General features: G+C 41.8%; 1 protein-coding gene across 3 annotated transcripts in view; it reads right to left on the reverse strand.

Annotated features, from left to right (window-relative positions):
- dachd (dachshund d) overlaps positions 1-15,121 on the reverse strand; it is a 121,906-nt gene that overhangs the window by 31,818 nt on the left and 74,967 nt on the right. For all 3 annotated transcript variants that reach the window (XM_053627733.1, XM_053627732.1, XM_053627734.1), the window contains 3 exons: positions 2,918-3,090; positions 2,455-2,590; positions 1,214-1,348 (listed from right to left, as the gene is read on the reverse strand). In XM_053627733.1, coding sequence (XP_053483708.1) covers positions 1,214-1,348; positions 2,455-2,590; positions 2,918-3,090 — 444 coding nt within the window. The remainder of the gene's footprint in view (positions 1-1,213; positions 1,349-2,454; positions 2,591-2,917; positions 3,091-15,121) is intronic.

Genomic DNA, 15,121 nt, shown 5'->3' on the forward strand with positions numbered 1-15,121 from the left:
AGGGCTTCTATTGTCATTACTACAATGTTCAGGATGACGCAATAAAAACAAATGGCTCTATAAATGCTTCAGATCCCAGCTTTTCATCTGAAACACGTCACATGTCCACATTATGGAGAATACCCTTTCTGTATAACACTGGTGATTAATAATTATACTCGCTTTGAGTACAGAAACAACAAAATTACACCACGGTGCTGTTGAATGCTCTATTGATCAGGAGGTGTTGATTCATGTCTTAGAACAGTACAGCTTAGACAGTAGTTCCAGCTGTTTTATAAGATTTATACGACTGCCCTCATTTTCAATACGTTATTGTTTCTATAGTAACAACCACCACAGGGACTGTATGGCAGATGCTCCACATTATATATATATATATATATATATATATATATATATATATATATATATATATAATTGTGGATACCATGATTTTTTTTTGTTTGTGACGAGATATTTATTTAACTTATATATATATATATATATATATATATATATATATATATATATATATATATATATATATATATATATATATTTTTTCTTTTCTTTTTTAAACCTTGTGTAATTGTTGATACTGTGAATTCTTTTGCGAAGAGATATTTATTTAAATTTTTTTTTTTTTTTTTTAAAGAAGTCTCCAGTGCCAGGAGTGTACAGTGCTTTGTAACAGTTATGGGTAAAGCTGTAAAAATGTCAGACAGGATAGATGGCTTTGTTGTTTCTCTTTTGCTGCTTTTTTTTTTTTGCCTTATTAACATCAACAGAGTGAAAATAAAAGGGAGGCTGGTGACAGAATGGCTGTTTATGGCTGCTATAACATAAGTGATAGCAGGAACTAAGTTACATGTACATGTATAAACAGATTTAAAAATAAATAAATAAATAAATAAAAAGTATGATGTTATGTAGCCATTGGCACGTTGCTGTGATGTGAAGGGAATCTGAAATCGGGGTGGTAACAGCTCCAAGTTCTTCAATCGATGATCTTTTTATTCCACGTGTAGCAATATATAAGAATAACACTGAAAGCACTACTTAAGTCCCAGTTGGCTGATTAACCGCTATTGCGACATACAGAAGACTGACACGGCTGTAGGACTGACTGACGGATTTGATCGTCACGTCGTTTGATGTGCGTTTCAATCGGCAGACTCGTAGACTGATAACTAGAGGACAGGATAGTTTTTTATAAAAACAGAATGCTGACCTTTCTCAGAGTGCATTCTCTTGACCTCGTGACCGATGTCGTGAGTGGCCAGGTCACCCTCCTTGGGGCCGGGAAGGATGCTGGGAGAAAGGCCCAACAGAGCCTGGTTCATGGCAAGCCCATTCTGATGAATAGCTTCACAGAGAAACACAAAAAGATTACAGCTTACAGTCATATTTTATTTTTATTTATTTTTTAAATTTCCTTCAATCGATAATGAAGAATCTTGATGAAGAAGAACGATTTGCACTTGTGGGGCTTTTTTTTTTTTTACACCGGAGGAGGTGAATATGTCCTTGGCTTTCATTTGTTTGATCTGAGGTAAACTTTGTCTCCAAAATCAATGGGCCAGTCTTTCAAACTCCTATTTGTCAATGCTATGTTTAGCGCGCGGATCCGTCAACACTGCTTTTAAATGCAGCGGTGATTGGTTTCCGAATGTGTGAAAATGAGGTGCTCTTAAAAAAAAAAGAGAGAGAGAGAGAGAGAGAGAGAGAGAGAGAGAGAGAACGAAAGAAGAATGAATAATTTGGATTGGTGTCGTTGAAGGACAAGATGACACTCGACACCCAGATGGAGTGGGAGTTCTACTATAGATTAGGAGGAAGGAAAAAAAAAAACAACAACAACAAAAAAAAACCAATCCAATAAACCTGATGCTTGTGTGACAGCACATGCAAATGACTTCTCAGCTTGATACTTCTAAATAAAGATTATTTAAATATGGACGCCGTGTCCTAAAACTATCCTTAGCTTTAATCAATACTTGATGGAGATGAGATACGCTACTGCTGATATGCTACTCTAATGAACGTGTAGCTTCAGTACGTATACTGTATACAATCGGACTCTACGGAGAAGACGGGGTTGTTGTTTCCGAGTGGATGTATTCGCTAGCACTGTTCCACCACTTTATCGACGTGGTGCATTATTGACCGTGCGTCTAAACACGTGGTTGAGCAGTACAGACATACGTGTGCGTCACAGGAGAGCCGATACGGTACAGCAGTTCACAAGGAAGCGTATGAGGACACAAGATGGAGGAAATATATAGGTCCCTGTGTGATTTGCAGAAAACTAGAGGAATGAGAACACACATCTCTCGTGACAATGGGCGTTTTTAGCTCGAGCGCGGACTCTTAATATGCGGCGGTCTGCGGAGGAAAGAGTATAAGAGGACAGCAGAGGAGAAATGAAGTGAGAGGGAGGGAGGGAGAGAGCGAGAGACGGAGCAGACGTACGCATTCTGTCGGAGGAGCTCTCGGTGTGTGCGGGTGAGCTGGAGACGCTGCTGCTGCGCTGGGACGAGGGCCGGCTTCCCGGCCTCCTGCCATCTTCCAGAGAGGGAGCAGGGGAGGGACTGTCAGGCACCCGCTCCTGCCACACACACACAAACACACACACACAAATCCACAGCTATTACACTACACCCAGCCGGCAGCCGACAGCTCTGAAAACAGCTTCTCGTGCGGACGCTCGCTGCTACGGCGACTGTCAAGGCGCTACTCTAACGGCACTGAGCACAGGCTTTTAATTCTGCGATCCTCCATTTTCCCCTCTCCCCCATCCTTCTGTCTGTCCCCTCCCTTCTCCTCTATCCGAGGCTATTATGGGATCATGCGATCATGCAGCGGAGCCCCATCCTCCCCTACAACTGATGAAAAAATGTGCGCAAGGCAAAGAGCCAGCGGCACCGTGTGTTACCTTAATCACTGATGTCACCATTCTGGAAGGGGCACTCTGTCCCTGTGCTGCGGCGGCCATATTGGCGATGGTGCTGAGGTGGTTCATCTGACTCATTGCCATGGTGACTGATGCAGGAGGCAGGCTGACAGGGATCAGGGGGTGGGGCATCATCATGAATGGCAGTTCCAAACCTGAGAGAGGGCAGAGACGGGGGCAATTAACCACGCATCGAAAAGGACTCATTATTTCGGCGTTAAAGCCGAGTAAATAGCGCTTAAATGAAGAGAGAGCGAGCGCGCGGCGTGGAACAGAGTCGTCGTCTTATTTGCCGTTCTGCCACGCGGATGATGCCGACATACCAAATGTTGGTCGGAATAATAACCGCTTGGCAAAATTCAACACCGTAATCTTTCCCTGTAGTATGTTTTCAAGCCATTATCTTCATTAGCGACTGGCATCAATATTTTACAGTCCATGTGAATAAAACATACGGCTGCGCCCATCGTACTGCAATAACAGTGATGTTCATGATAACAGAGGTAGTAAAGTGTTCAATGTATCACAATTAACGTCTGCGCAGAAAGATGTGGAATTATGGAAATGAATGTTGCACTATTAATAGTAAATGTGTTTAAAGTGCTGTGTGTCTGCAAAAGCAGGCAGACCTGAAAGTCATTACTGAAATAACTAGCTAAAACCCGTGCTAATTAAAAATATATAGGCATTAAGAAGAAGACCACACACACACACACACACACACACTTGAAGCCTTTTATTAAGTAAATGCTAGACATTCCTTGATTTCCAGTAAAAAGACAGGATGACATTTTAAAGTGTGTTCAGTTCCGTATAACTGGAAGCCGGCGTGCAACATTCATGTATGGGATTAAATAGGTGGAAGTGAAAACTGTCCCCCCTGTTTCAAAGGACGTGCACACAAATAAGGTCACAGCCTGGTGTGTGTCCCTGAACCGAGGACCTACTCACTGTCTCTGCTGTCTTTGAACCGGCAGATCAAAAGTAACGTGGACATTTTTTGGTCTTCAGCATTCAAAGGCTCCACTCAAGTGCTTGAAAAGAAAACTTCGTCGTCTCCTGTGGAATCGACTACACTCCTGTGCCTCATCCTCTCTCTCTCTCTCTCTCTCTCTCTCTCTATCTCTCTCTCTCTCTCTCTCTCTCTCTCATACACACACCTCCCTCTGTTACTTGGCTCAAGGTAAAAGGGACAAAAAAAAAACCAAGGGGACAATGCACCAAACAAGTCTACTTTGCTTTTGTACAAAATATCAGTGTCCAAAGAGTGAGAGCGTGGAGCGTCTACATCAGGAAGCATTCAGCTTGAGCGATTGAGAAGGAATAACAAAAAAAAAAAAACAGAAACACTCCTCTTCTCTTGTGTGTCATTGCTTTCCTTGGAAAAGCACCGTTGATTTCCATAAGAAAGCTGGCCGGTGGATTCACTAGCAAAACAAATTCCCTAACATTAGAAAGAAAAAGGGGATTAAAGACGGAGAAGCCAAGCAGGACCGTGTAAAGGCGCCTTTCCTCAAGTGCTGAGTGTGAATCAATTACCATTCCCAGGACCGGACTCAATTAAAAACGCAGGCCAGCGAGATCGCAGGACACTTACGCCGCCACAGCCAAACAAACCGAGCGAGCCGTTCATGCAAATATCCACCTTTCAGAGCTCGCCGAGAGCCAGGTGGAGCGGCGTGATTCTCAGAGGAACATCTGGATTTCAGCAAATCAACATATATATATAATTGTGTGTGTGTGTGTGTGTGTGTGTGTGTGTGTGAAACTATGTCTTTGTTATTTAAATGGCCGTTCATTTCCCTGCAATGAATAACGACCAAGTTCCACTGAATGTAGGCTTTGAGAGACTGTAGCATGGTTATACAGTAGCAGAGCATTCTCCAGCGCGTAATCTCTCTCCTTCTACCTCCTTTCATGTTCTTCAGTGATGTTTCAGCCATTATGTCCACAAGAAGGACTCCAAGAGCACACTGAGAACGGTTTGATCAAGGCCTTCGAGCTGACAAGCACGCAAAGAATCACTTTTACAAGTCTAGGGAGGTGCTTACGTACACCGATGGGCGTTAATACTCTCGGCTCTTTATACAGACGCGGATCGATGTTTTTACACAGGCCGAGAAGAGCAATAATCCTTTAACTTCCAGCTAATTAAAGTCTTTTTGTTAAAAATACGCAAGTGGCATGAGTGAGTAAAGTGAGAAACACGGACTGTAAACATTGTGTCTCTGTGGAAAGACGGTTAGAGTAATTCACACAGCTGATTGATTCAGATGTGGAAGCGGTTTTTGTACATATATGTCATGCATCTGACATCCACTAAGCCACCACGCCCACTACTCTTCTTCTTCTTCTTCTTCTTCTTCTTATTATTATTATCATTTGTCACGTCTCTGTCTGTTCCTCTCTCACACCCAGTCTCAGCAAGCCCAGTCACAGTTAGCACAGACGGTCATGAACACCATATCCCAGAATCCTCAGTCAGCCTGTGTGCAACAAGGCATGACACCTGAACAGTCACATGACCCCTATATCCATGCACACCCGATTACTAATCCTACACACCTGTCTCTCATTCACAAACTTCTCTGAAATAACCCAGGCCACGTGCGAAATCACGTCCTGTATCCGATTCAGTACCTACTGCTCGGCCGTGGATACAGCACGTACCGATTGGTACAAGCGGTAAGCATGAATGCAATCCGGGCGTAGTACGCGGCGTGGATTCTGACAGCTCTTCCACGTCAGGCCCGTTGCATTATGGGATAGCACAGTATGCACAGTGTCCAGTGGTTCCATACTGCAGAATCTCTGCGGAAGCAGGAGGTCATCCGGGTATTTCTCACCTACTGTTTTATTAATACTGAGAATTCAGATATACTACTCCTTTGGCGTACTGCTTTTCACTACTGTGTAGTAGGGTAGTAGGGATATTCGGATGCAGCCCCAGACTTTTACACACACACGCTTCTCATTATTCTGCCTCTACTTGTTGTTGTTGTTGTTGTTATTATTATTATTATTATTATTATTATTACTTGTTGTAGTTTTTATATTTTTTGTTATTATTATTATTACTATTAGTATTATTATTCATATTATTATGATGATTATTATTTGTTGTTGTTATAATTATTATTATTGTTATTATGATTAATAATATTTGTTATTATTACTATTATTATTATTATTATTATTATTAATCATCATCATTATTATTATTTGTTGTTTTAATAGTAATTATTATTATTATTATTATTTATTCATATTTGTTATTATTATTATTATTATCATTATTATTATCATTATAATTAATTCATATTTGTTATTATTATTATTATTATTATTAATGTGTTATTAATATTAGCATTATTATTATTAAATAAATTACTTTGTTATAATAATAATAATTATTATTATTTATTATGAGTTGTTGTTGGATAACATTTTAAAAATAACCCAGAATCTAACCAGATTAATTAATTTGTTAAATTAAAGCACCCAGGTTTTCCACACTAAAATGACTAATCAGTGATATTCTAAAGTTATCTGAAATGAACGATTTTCCCCCCAAGGTTACGTAATTACGAATATTTATATTTCGGACTGAATAATCCGGTGAGCCGTATGCAGTTGGTAGTCAGTAATATTCAATAGAAGACGTATTAAAACATATCGCATGTTACTGTGCTTCATTTTCAAAGTTAATTAGAACTAATCCTGAATATAGTCTCCTGAAACAGAAACAATAAAGAGAGTTTATAGATCTTACAGATTCCTTCAGCCCTGACGGCAGCTTTGAAGACTATCGCCATTATCTCGAGCCACTTTATATGAAAGGAGCCTCTCAAGAAGAACTTGGAGGTGCCCTGACGTTCCAGGTACTTCATTTAGAACTGTGCAAAAGCAGAGGCAGATTGTTCTAATTATTTTGTAACGTGAAGATGCCTTCAAAAAGAATTCATTATATTCAATTTTTTAAAAAATAAATAAATAAATAAATAAATAAATAAATAAATAAATAAATGATCAACTGACTAAATGCAAAGACGTTGCCTTTCCACTTTAAAATCAAATTTAAAAACCGTACAAAAGTCGGGCGGGTTTTCGAACTTGCTCCATTTCTTCTGTCTTCGCGGGTCACGATGGTGCTTTAACCAGAAACGTGCTCCATTATTAATATAATAATATAATCCCTTATTTAATCAAATACAAACATTTCCTTATAAGAACGTTGAATATTTACAAATCTACCTTTACGTTTATTCGTTTAGCGGACGCTTTTATCCCAGGCGACTTACAGATGAGGAAATGCGAGCAAAGCGATATATCGAGCGGAGAACGATACAAGTCGTGCTACCGTCCAAGGTCTTTTAACTGAGTTCTAGAGAAGCAAAGTGCGCAGAGTCGAGGTGTAAGAGCCGGAGTAATTTATTTATTTGTTGTTTTTTTTAGGATAATGTGTTTTAGGGGTTAGTCACGGAAGAGGTGGGTCTTTAGCTGTTTTTTGAAGATTGTGACGGACTCCGCGGTCCGGATCGGGGTCGGAAGTTCATTCCACCGCTGAGGAACGGTTAATATGAATGAAATGAATGTTTGGGATGTCTATTCTTTTACAGGACGGTAAGACAAAACACATCTCCAGCATAGCATTCCCACAACTCCTATCGTTATAAAAGCCATCCATGAGCACTACATACGAGCCCAGTAGGAAGAATGGAGTCCTGCTACTACTGTAGCCATGAGCTCTTTTTTTTTTTCTCCCTGCATTATTCTGGTGAGGCTGGAAGATTTCCCTTGACAAAAATTAAACCAGTTCCTACTTGGCACTTTATTATCTCTTCAACTGAGTGATTTATTGTTTGTGGAATGAAGGCAAAGAAGGAGGAAAATTACATTTTCAGCTGAGCTCGGGTCCACCCTGCTTCTCCTCCTCCGTCCTGAAAGAGCTCACAACAAACAATAATGTCAGCTGTAATTGATCCGAGGTCGCCAGTTAGCCCTGCAGTAAAAGCCCACTATTTAAGCGACAATCCTCCCCTGCCTGCTCCTCAGATGCTGTCTAATGAAGCTGTCTGTCTCTGCTATTTACCTTCGCTTAAATGGAAGGGGAAAGATGTACTGTATGAGCCCGGGCCAGAGAAGATTTGCTTTCGTTCCATGAAATAGGACCTGTGGATGCCTGTGGAATGTATAATTGGTTGCTGCAGTCAGGGATGGGCCTTCCAGCACTAATTAAATGACTTGTTTCCAGCCTATCTGTCTTTGTTTGTGAGCGCACTCTGATGGAACGATATGTCACACATGCCTGTGTATGAGCAAACACTTTCTGTACATCTGAACCAACCAAATCTTCGGCGTATTTAAACGCCATTTATTTTCATCGTTCTCACAAACTAATCGACTATATTTTCGGATATTAGGCCGAACGCGGCGCCGACGTTCCTACCGCCCGCTAATGTAGATAAGCCTGAACGAATGATCCTCGTATAAAATCCTCATCTTTATTAGCCCTTTTTTTGGCTCCATGGTGTGTGGTGGGACTTATAGTGCACAGTTTGTGAGGGATTTGTGGGAAAGGTGGAAAGGGTGTAGACGAAAACTCTTTCCTGCTCGTCGAACGGCCGTTAAAATACAGCGCGTCACGTAAATAAATTCTTTGCTGTGATCCTTTTTGGCTATTAAATCGAGCAGAACAAAGAGGTGCTATTGGAAATAAAAGAGATCCCTTCGGAGACCCGGAGGAGCCTGGCATGTTGGCACGGCCATCGATTGTTTTCTTATTCACAGATGGCATAGCCAGACAAGGCTGCTAAACCTTGTAACTCATTAGGAGCTGCGGACGAGAAGGTACTTCACTTTGATGTAGCCACCCACAGCCTCCCACTGTCAGCAAGAGTCTCTTGGAGGAAAAATAAATATATAATAATAAAAAATCTAGCAGAGGAAAAAAAATACCTGTAAAATATCCTTGCAAACACATGTTGCAATTTACAACCACCAACAGATGATACATGATAGCCATATTTTCTAAAGCCAAGGGAAAATATTTCAGATGTTGACAGAAATAGAGAAACTGCTTCACCGTGCAAAATTTACTCTTACTGATCTAATGTAAGGAGACTTAATAAGAAACAGAGGGTAATAGAAAGAAAACATCTATTACGCACTTGTGAGGATAGGGAGTGTAAAAAATAATGGCAACAAAACATCTCTGGTTTGATGAGGTAGCATAATTACACCGCCACCCCCAAGAACCATCAAAGTAAACATGTGGTAGGAATTACGGAGCAGACAGACAGCATTGTTGTGCGTTCTTTTCGTTTTTTTTCTTTTTTTTTTTCTTTTCCTTTCCTGCAGAAGGATAAAGACCCAGCAGCAGTCTTTGGCATATGGTGGAGTGTTTTTATTCCAATAACACTACCTGTTACGCAGACTGGCCGTGAACAGACAACACGATGCGAACCACAGACGCTCCGCAGCTTCTCTACCTGTTATCTGGACTTAGTACGCTTACTTTCGTTTTTCTAGAAATTTCTGGTTCGGAACCAGAACTAGTCATGTCTCAGGGCTACAGTGCTGGACAAGGCTGTAGAGCTGTAACATGATCTGCTTAACATAATTATCCACATCAAAGATATCCAGACACGAGCCTTCAGGATACATTAGTGCAAGCACGCCCAATCTGGACTTGAATTGGTTTCAGTTTAAATTTGTCCCATATCATTCTCAATAAACCGCAGGCAGTGCGGCGGAGGGAGACGTTACTAGCAGCTGTTTCCACTGAAAGCACAATATATTCAAGAACAATCAATAACCTCCCTCTCAAGGGACCGTGACACCCAAGCAGAGTGAAGAAGCCTCTCCATCTGATACTTAGCAAAGGATCCCTTTTAAAAAGATTGCTTTCAGTCAATGGCAGGCAGTTGTCATTTGACTCGGACTCTGAAATTAAATATACCGAACGGCGTTATCAATCACAAAGCGTCGGGGTGTATGGGGGGTGGGGTGTGGGGGTGTTTTTGAGGAGCAGCTTTTGAGGCGATGAGGCTGACCGTTATATCATCTGTTTTAATTATAAAATTCGCATCTCGTTAGTATGCCTTTGGGTCAGAGTGAAATTCGGCCCCGAACGCACTCTGATGTGATGGGATGTGAAATTCCTCCTGATGGGTATCTGATATATGTCATACCTAAACAGCCCCGCTCTACATCTTTTCTTATTTAGATAGAAAACAGACAGCACGACTTAAGAGATTTTGCATAAATCGCTAGACTATACATCACACCGAATGATTTGATTGAATTGATTGTACCGTATTGATTTTAATATGTCCTTTGGAAAATTTTCTTTACAGAAAGTAATCCAACAAAAAAAACCAAAAAAAAAAACAAAAGCGATGCTGGGTCTATACTGAGCATCTGAACTATGATTAATGGAAGTAACTGCATCTGATGGCAGGAAGAAAGCGTGCATAATCTTTACTGCGACACAAAATGAAACAATCACATGCCTTTCTGTGCGTCAGGAACACGTCGATTCAATTCAAAATGATGCGTAAAGCGCATTTCAATATAAACGTTGTCCCAAAGATTAGACCTGCGTAGACAGATGTAGAAGAGCCGGACATGTGCGATGCATGACCGATGAGTTCGATGAACATTCCCCGCGTGTCGTGCCGCAATTCCAGAAATCGCAAGAATCGTTTGGATATCCGCGCTGCAGTTTATGGGCACGTCACGATCACGGCGCGCCGCTGACGCCGCTAACGCTCCACGTGCTCGTTCTGAGTTCGGCTTCCTAATCGAGCGTTGACCTATCGGAAGGATATTTTTAAGCAGCCAAAGCACATGCATATTCCACATTACAGACTGCAAAACCTTATCATCTGTGAAAGGTTGAATGTCATTTATTACATGTATCACATTTACACCAAGTGACACTGTCTTTTCAAATTGCGCTGATCTCTTCACTCCAATCTTTACCTCCAAAGGTCACTCAATTCCACTTATAAATTCAACCTGACAGAGATTAGTAAAGAGGGACAGGCAAACACCACTGAATCCAGCGGCTTGAAATTAATTCATCCAATTAATGAAGAATGAGCTCTAATGCTGATAAGGGTTGACAAGGAAACTGGTCACTTGTTTTTTTTTATCATTATTTTTTTTTTTTTAAGGCTCGCCTCCGCTGTTGTGAAGTAAGCCGATGAGACAGCAATACAAATATTTGCATTATGGTGCTTTATGTACCACGCGCCCCTCGGCTGCGGGACTGGTGATAACGCGAGGGCCGTGACGTGTCTCAGAAATGGCAGCGCTCGATATGGGTCATTACAGAAAATAATGTTTAATCAGTTTCTATTTTGTCATCTGTTGCTGCAGTAGGCATACAAAAACTCCCGCACAAACACCGGCGAAACCCTGCATGACTTTTATACCACGGTCTGTCTGAAGACTCGATTCTGATCGGCCGGAAGGTGTGCGTTCAGACCGCTGAATGCGCAGGTAGCTCTAATCAGTTTAAACACCGTTCTAAATCAATACGCTGCCTGTAAAGAATTCTAACCACAGTAAGTACAGTTGTATACAGTGTCCACAGCTGGATTATTAGTAGACACGCAGCACAGACGCAGGTAATTCAAATCTCGCTCTGTCTCTCATAGCTATTTATTAGAATATAATGATGATGATAATGAGTCTTTATTGGTCACATATACATTACAGAATAGGGGGGTCAGCCCTGCTTTACCTCTGCGTACGATTTTGAGCGTACAGAATTCCAGTGAATGAAAATGAACCGTTATTATTATCCTTTCAGGCAAATTTTGCGCTGCAAACATCAGTGACAGCTTTACATTGTGAATGCTGGCAAGTGATCACGAAATACGTGAGGCGACCCCCCTCCGCTTCGTGTGGCTTCTTTGCCTCCACACCGTTTACACATTAAAATCGTGTATTGCACACCTAGCTGTGGATTATCCCTTATATATATATACATACACACACATATATATATATATGATTATGGAGTTATCCTCTGAAATTCTATTAAAATGTCCACCACTCTCCACTTATCTGTCACCTGCCTCCCAAGAGCACAACACTAATAGAGGCAGAAGGAAGACAAATGCCCAGGAGAAGCCTCGTCTCTCTCTGAACCCCGGCCGTGTGTCTCTAAACCCAGATGCGCAGCTCTTACTAATGCTTCCACCCAGACAAAACAAAGCTCAGGAATGTAAACACAGATAGGTGAAGAGGGTTGTGTTTTGAAGAAAATCTCCTTTTCAAAGTCACTTAATGACTGTGGTAAAGCGACCATGTGACCTAAAGACTGAACGAATCTTTTCTTGGCTCCGTGTTGATGGGGCTGAGAGGCGGCTGGGCTGAGAGGCGGCGGACATTTTTTCACCCAATGGCTGCAGAGTGGACATTTTCTCAACAGCCCTTGTCAAAAGAGAGAGATAAAAAAGAGAGAGAGAGAGAGAGAGAGAGAGAAACTAAGAGAGTGTTTGCAATGTGATGTGCCACATTTAGCTGTGCAAGGCCACCAGCTGAAAAGGGGGGAAAAAAAATTACAAAGAGAGATCCTGGTTGGATTTGTCCTTCCACGGTGTAGGATTTATTATTAGAAAGGACATAAACAGACTAATTAAATCACAGCGGTAGAGGCTGAGATGACAGCTGGTGCTGTGTGTGACCAAACAGATTCCTATCAAAGAGCAGGAGGCATGGCTCACTCAATCCTGCCTCTACGGGAAGCTATTTTAAGAGGCTCTCCATCGAACACACATGCTTTATATGCTAAACGAGGGCTGAATGTACAGGCAGGATGATTGCACGGGACCGTGCTCGTCCAGTCAGTAATGGCTGTAGGTGCGTTAACGTGTTTTCTTCGGCTTTAACGTGTGCCAAAAAAAAAAAAAAAAAAAGACGTAAGAGTTCTCATGCCTTGCTGGCATCCACCTCCTTTACACATCATCCTGGATAGTGAAGAAAGTGGTTGACATGGTGATACACGGCAACACACGTGGGCCTTACCTGTTTTTAATCTGTATTTCTGGAGCATAAAACCTCCAGGTTGAGCTGGAGCGTTCCAATATCACCGCACTTTAATTGTGTACTTGTTTTTCGTGGTGCACACAAACACACAAATTGTAAAATCTGGCTCTGTGGAGCAATACTTCAATTTGGCAGGACGATGAATAATTAATGCGAGCTTTTAAGCACCGCTATTGGTGAGAGCGCAAATCTGAACCCATTGACGAGAAGGAAAAAAAAAAATATGGTTTTAACAAGTCAATAATGGCAAGAGCAATGGGAACAACTTAATCAACGGTACTGGTACATTTGCAAACAAGAGCTTGAACGATAACAGCAATAACTGCTTATCCTCCTCCCTGATGTTTTTCCTCACTCCTAGCTCTTTCATGTGATGTCATTTCCTATCGAGTCCTTACGGGAGGCCTTAACGAGACATTCTCCCCGAGTTTGCTTTCGTGTTTGTTTTGTTTTTTTTTGGCGCAACGACTTCTTCGCCCCCTCTCCTAGCGGAAATTTGCGAGACGCACTAGCGGCTAAACCAAAAAGGATTAACTCCCATATCCAACTGAGAACACAGATAATGCTGGGTAATTGGTAAAAAATGAAGATGAATGGGACAGCAAGATAAGGACCAATTAGCTCCTCCATGCTTACAGCTGCGGTCTCGCTACAGATCCATCTTTGGAGTCGTGGCCTCCTCTGCCAGGAGGAGTGAGGCGGAATTAGCGCTCCTGACCCGGCTGGTGATGGTGGGAGGCCCACCCATCATCTACCCTTCACTTCGTCCGTCTTTAATTCTGTCTCTGTCACACACACCTGTCACCAATCCCATCGCGCCCCCTGACAGCTTAGCGCCAGGGCTGGGCCAGGTCTGAACACGTTAATGAACTAAACTCGCTAAACTAAAGAAACACACAAGCACACAAAGGCTTGTGTGTGTGTGTGTGTGTGTGTGTATGTGTTTAAGTTTGCGCTGCTTATTTCATTATGGCAGCATCATCTGGTTGGTGATACACACAATTCCCCCATCTAATTATGGGGAGGATTTAAGGTCCATTAACGTTGCCGTGGCGAGGAATCAGATGCAAAATGGCACCCAGTGGCCACAGGAGCAGCTTTCTTCTCACCTCCTTTTTTTAATATTTATTTATTTATTTATTTCCCTTTCCTTAGCTAACAGCTTCTAAATACTCATGCTATGATCTTATTTTATATTTCTTGGATTTACAGTGAAGCTTTTCATGTGCTGGAAGCAGCCAGGTATAAGTTACGGATCAGCTGACAACATTTCTCCGGTGGACGAAGGTTCTGGTTCAGGTAAGTTTAACGAGCAGGACCGGATCACTGTTTTATTCGTCTCCCGGGCAGCATGTCGCACATGTTTTGCTTGGTTTGTGATCCATAATTGTGCCATTTCCTGTGAGTCTATGGAGCAATCTGTACTGTGCAGGGGAGGAACCCCAACCCCCAATCCCCCACCACCAGCGCCACTAGCTCTGTGTAAAAAAAAAAAAACGAAAAAAAAAAAATACCCAGGAAGTAATCAAAGGGGGCCAAGCATTCAGTCTGAACACTGAGGATGTTTGCCTGTTTGGCTCAAGCTCACGGCTTGTCTCTCTTTTTTGTTACAATTAGTAAAACCGATGCAAAGAAGAGGGCGACCGCGTTGAATATTTAATGCAGGGGGTGGCATTAGCCTGTTCAATTTACATCAACACAAAGACAACACAAGCAATGCAAGTCCAGAGGAGAACAGAATGTCCTTCACACTCTGCCTCGGCCTGTCTGTGTCTCAGACAAGATGCAGACAATGCAGGAAATCTGCATCAGAAAGGAACCTTTTTAAGTGGAGGGCAATAGGATAGGAGGAGGATATACTGGCAGTATGCACTCGGTAATTAAATATTACACCGCTGTTAATGTTATTAGTATTATCATTACTACTCTAGATGTAGCACTGCTTTTCGTATCTGTAAAATAATTCGCGTTTTCAGGTTAGTTGGTACTCTGTGGCTACGTGAAAAAGCTTTATGGAAAAGGTTATGTGGACAGCTGCTCTAACGCAGAATGAAATCATGTCCTGCGCGTGACTGTTCACAACATAGCAAAGTTCCCCACTACTGTAGTCATTGCTATATCTGT

The sequence above is a fragment of the Ictalurus furcatus genome, chromosome 6 (genome assembly GCF_023375685.1).
Source record: "Ictalurus furcatus strain D&B chromosome 6, Billie_1.0, whole genome shotgun sequence".
NCBI classification, from domain to species: domain Eukaryota; kingdom Metazoa; phylum Chordata; class Actinopteri; order Siluriformes; family Ictaluridae; genus Ictalurus; species Ictalurus furcatus.